The 1,684-nt window shown below is 40.7% G+C and overlaps 1 protein-coding gene across 1 annotated transcript; it reads right to left on the minus strand.

The window, feature by feature from the left end:
* Window positions 1-129: 129 nt before the first annotated feature.
* Window positions 130-1,036, minus strand: SARC_15562 (phenylalanyl-tRNA synthetase; the record flags this gene model as incomplete). The annotated part of the gene is made up of 2 exons (XM_014290319.1): window positions 130-266; window positions 937-1,036. The coding sequence occupies 2 exons, from the start codon at window positions 1,034-1,036 to the stop codon at window positions 130-132; spliced, it is 237 nt and encodes a 78-aa protein (XP_014145794.1).
* Window positions 1,037-1,684: the final 648 nt, after the last annotated feature.

The following is a 1,684-nucleotide window of genomic DNA, read 5'->3' on the forward strand; positions in this document are numbered from 1 at the left end:
ATATATATATATATATATATATATATATATATATATATATATATATATATATAAATATATAAATATATAAATATATATATACGTTTCTATCATCCGCATGTGTACATATCAGGTGCGCCAATTCCCACTTCACTCACTTTTCTTCAGATCCGCTTCCGCGTACTGAGCTGCCAGCAAAGTGTGCTTCTCCTGCTTCTCTTCGGTGCGTTCACCCTCCTCTAACAGCTCCAAGCCGGGGATCTCTCCCGGGCCGAACATGCGCATACCTGCAGGTATGTATGTTGTGAATAGGGAACACATGAGTCATACATCTGTCATGGATGGGTCATACATGAGTCATACATGAGTCATGGATGAGTGTTTCAGGAGATACCCTCGATATATTTATCGTCCAAGGATATGCTTATACAATACAGAGTATGAAAATGATCATGGCTAGATATGGTACGTCACTAAACTAATGTGTTTACAAACACTACTGCATCAAACAGGCGAGTGCCAAAGCGGATGAACTCGCTCACGACCATATACATACAAACACATATATGTCAACTCAGCTTCCATCTGATGAAATATAGGGTAATGGATGCTATTTATCTCATCACGACCATATATATACATACTCACACACACATACACATATACATGTGAATCCATCTTCCATCTGGTGAAACATAGGGCAATGGATGCTATTGATCTCATCACGACCATATATATACATACACGCACATATATACACACACTTGTGAATCCACCCACAAACTGGTGAAAGACAGGGTAATAGCTGCTGCCGATTTCATCACAACCGTATACATACATACAGAAACACAGATATATATACATACCACCCACACGTACATATATATACACAGACACAGACATAGACACACACAGACACAGACACAGACATATATATATATATATATATGAGCTCACCTTCCATCTGGTGAAATACAGGGTAATGGCTGCTGTCGATCTCATCACGTCTATACACATCACCCGCCAGCAGGAAGTTGCGGTTGCCTTGTCGCAGCATGTCGGCCTGATGTGCACTTGTGTGTGTGCGCAGGAGATGCGTCTATTGACCAAACAATACACAGCATTGAGTCAGCGGAGCGGGCGTTCGGCCAATCAAATACGAGTACTGCACTAACAGTGGTACATCTTTTAGTGTTTACAAAAAGGTTTGCGTAGCGGACTTTTGATAAATCAAATTTAAGTATTGCAGCATGAAGTGCACGTTGTGCTCGCGCACTTTACGCAATTATGGGCCAATCCGCAGTTTACGCAATTATGGGCCAATCCGCAGTTTACGCAATTATGGGCCAATCAAAACAATTTTCGACGTCGGTATCTTGTATTGACCGACCAATAAAAACAGGCCGATGTTTGCGCAAGCTTTCTCCATATGAACAGGAAAATGACTACAAACAAGCAAATGAGACCGATCGACCCATTCAAAAAGGCAGAAGTAGTAATCTACCATATTGGACTACAAATGAGTATAAATATCCTATCTCATGATACCTAACATTCAAGTGTATTTCTAAGGCTACGTACATACGATTTCACACATACATATATCATATATAGAGACACATAGATACCCACACACACACACATACACACACACACACACACACACACACGACACACGCACACACACACACACACACACACACAC

The sequence above is a fragment of the Sphaeroforma arctica genome, assembly GCF_001186125.1.
Source record: "Sphaeroforma arctica JP610 unplaced genomic scaffold supercont1.6329, whole genome shotgun sequence".
NCBI lineage: Eukaryota > Ichthyosporea > Ichthyophonida > Sphaeroforma > Sphaeroforma arctica.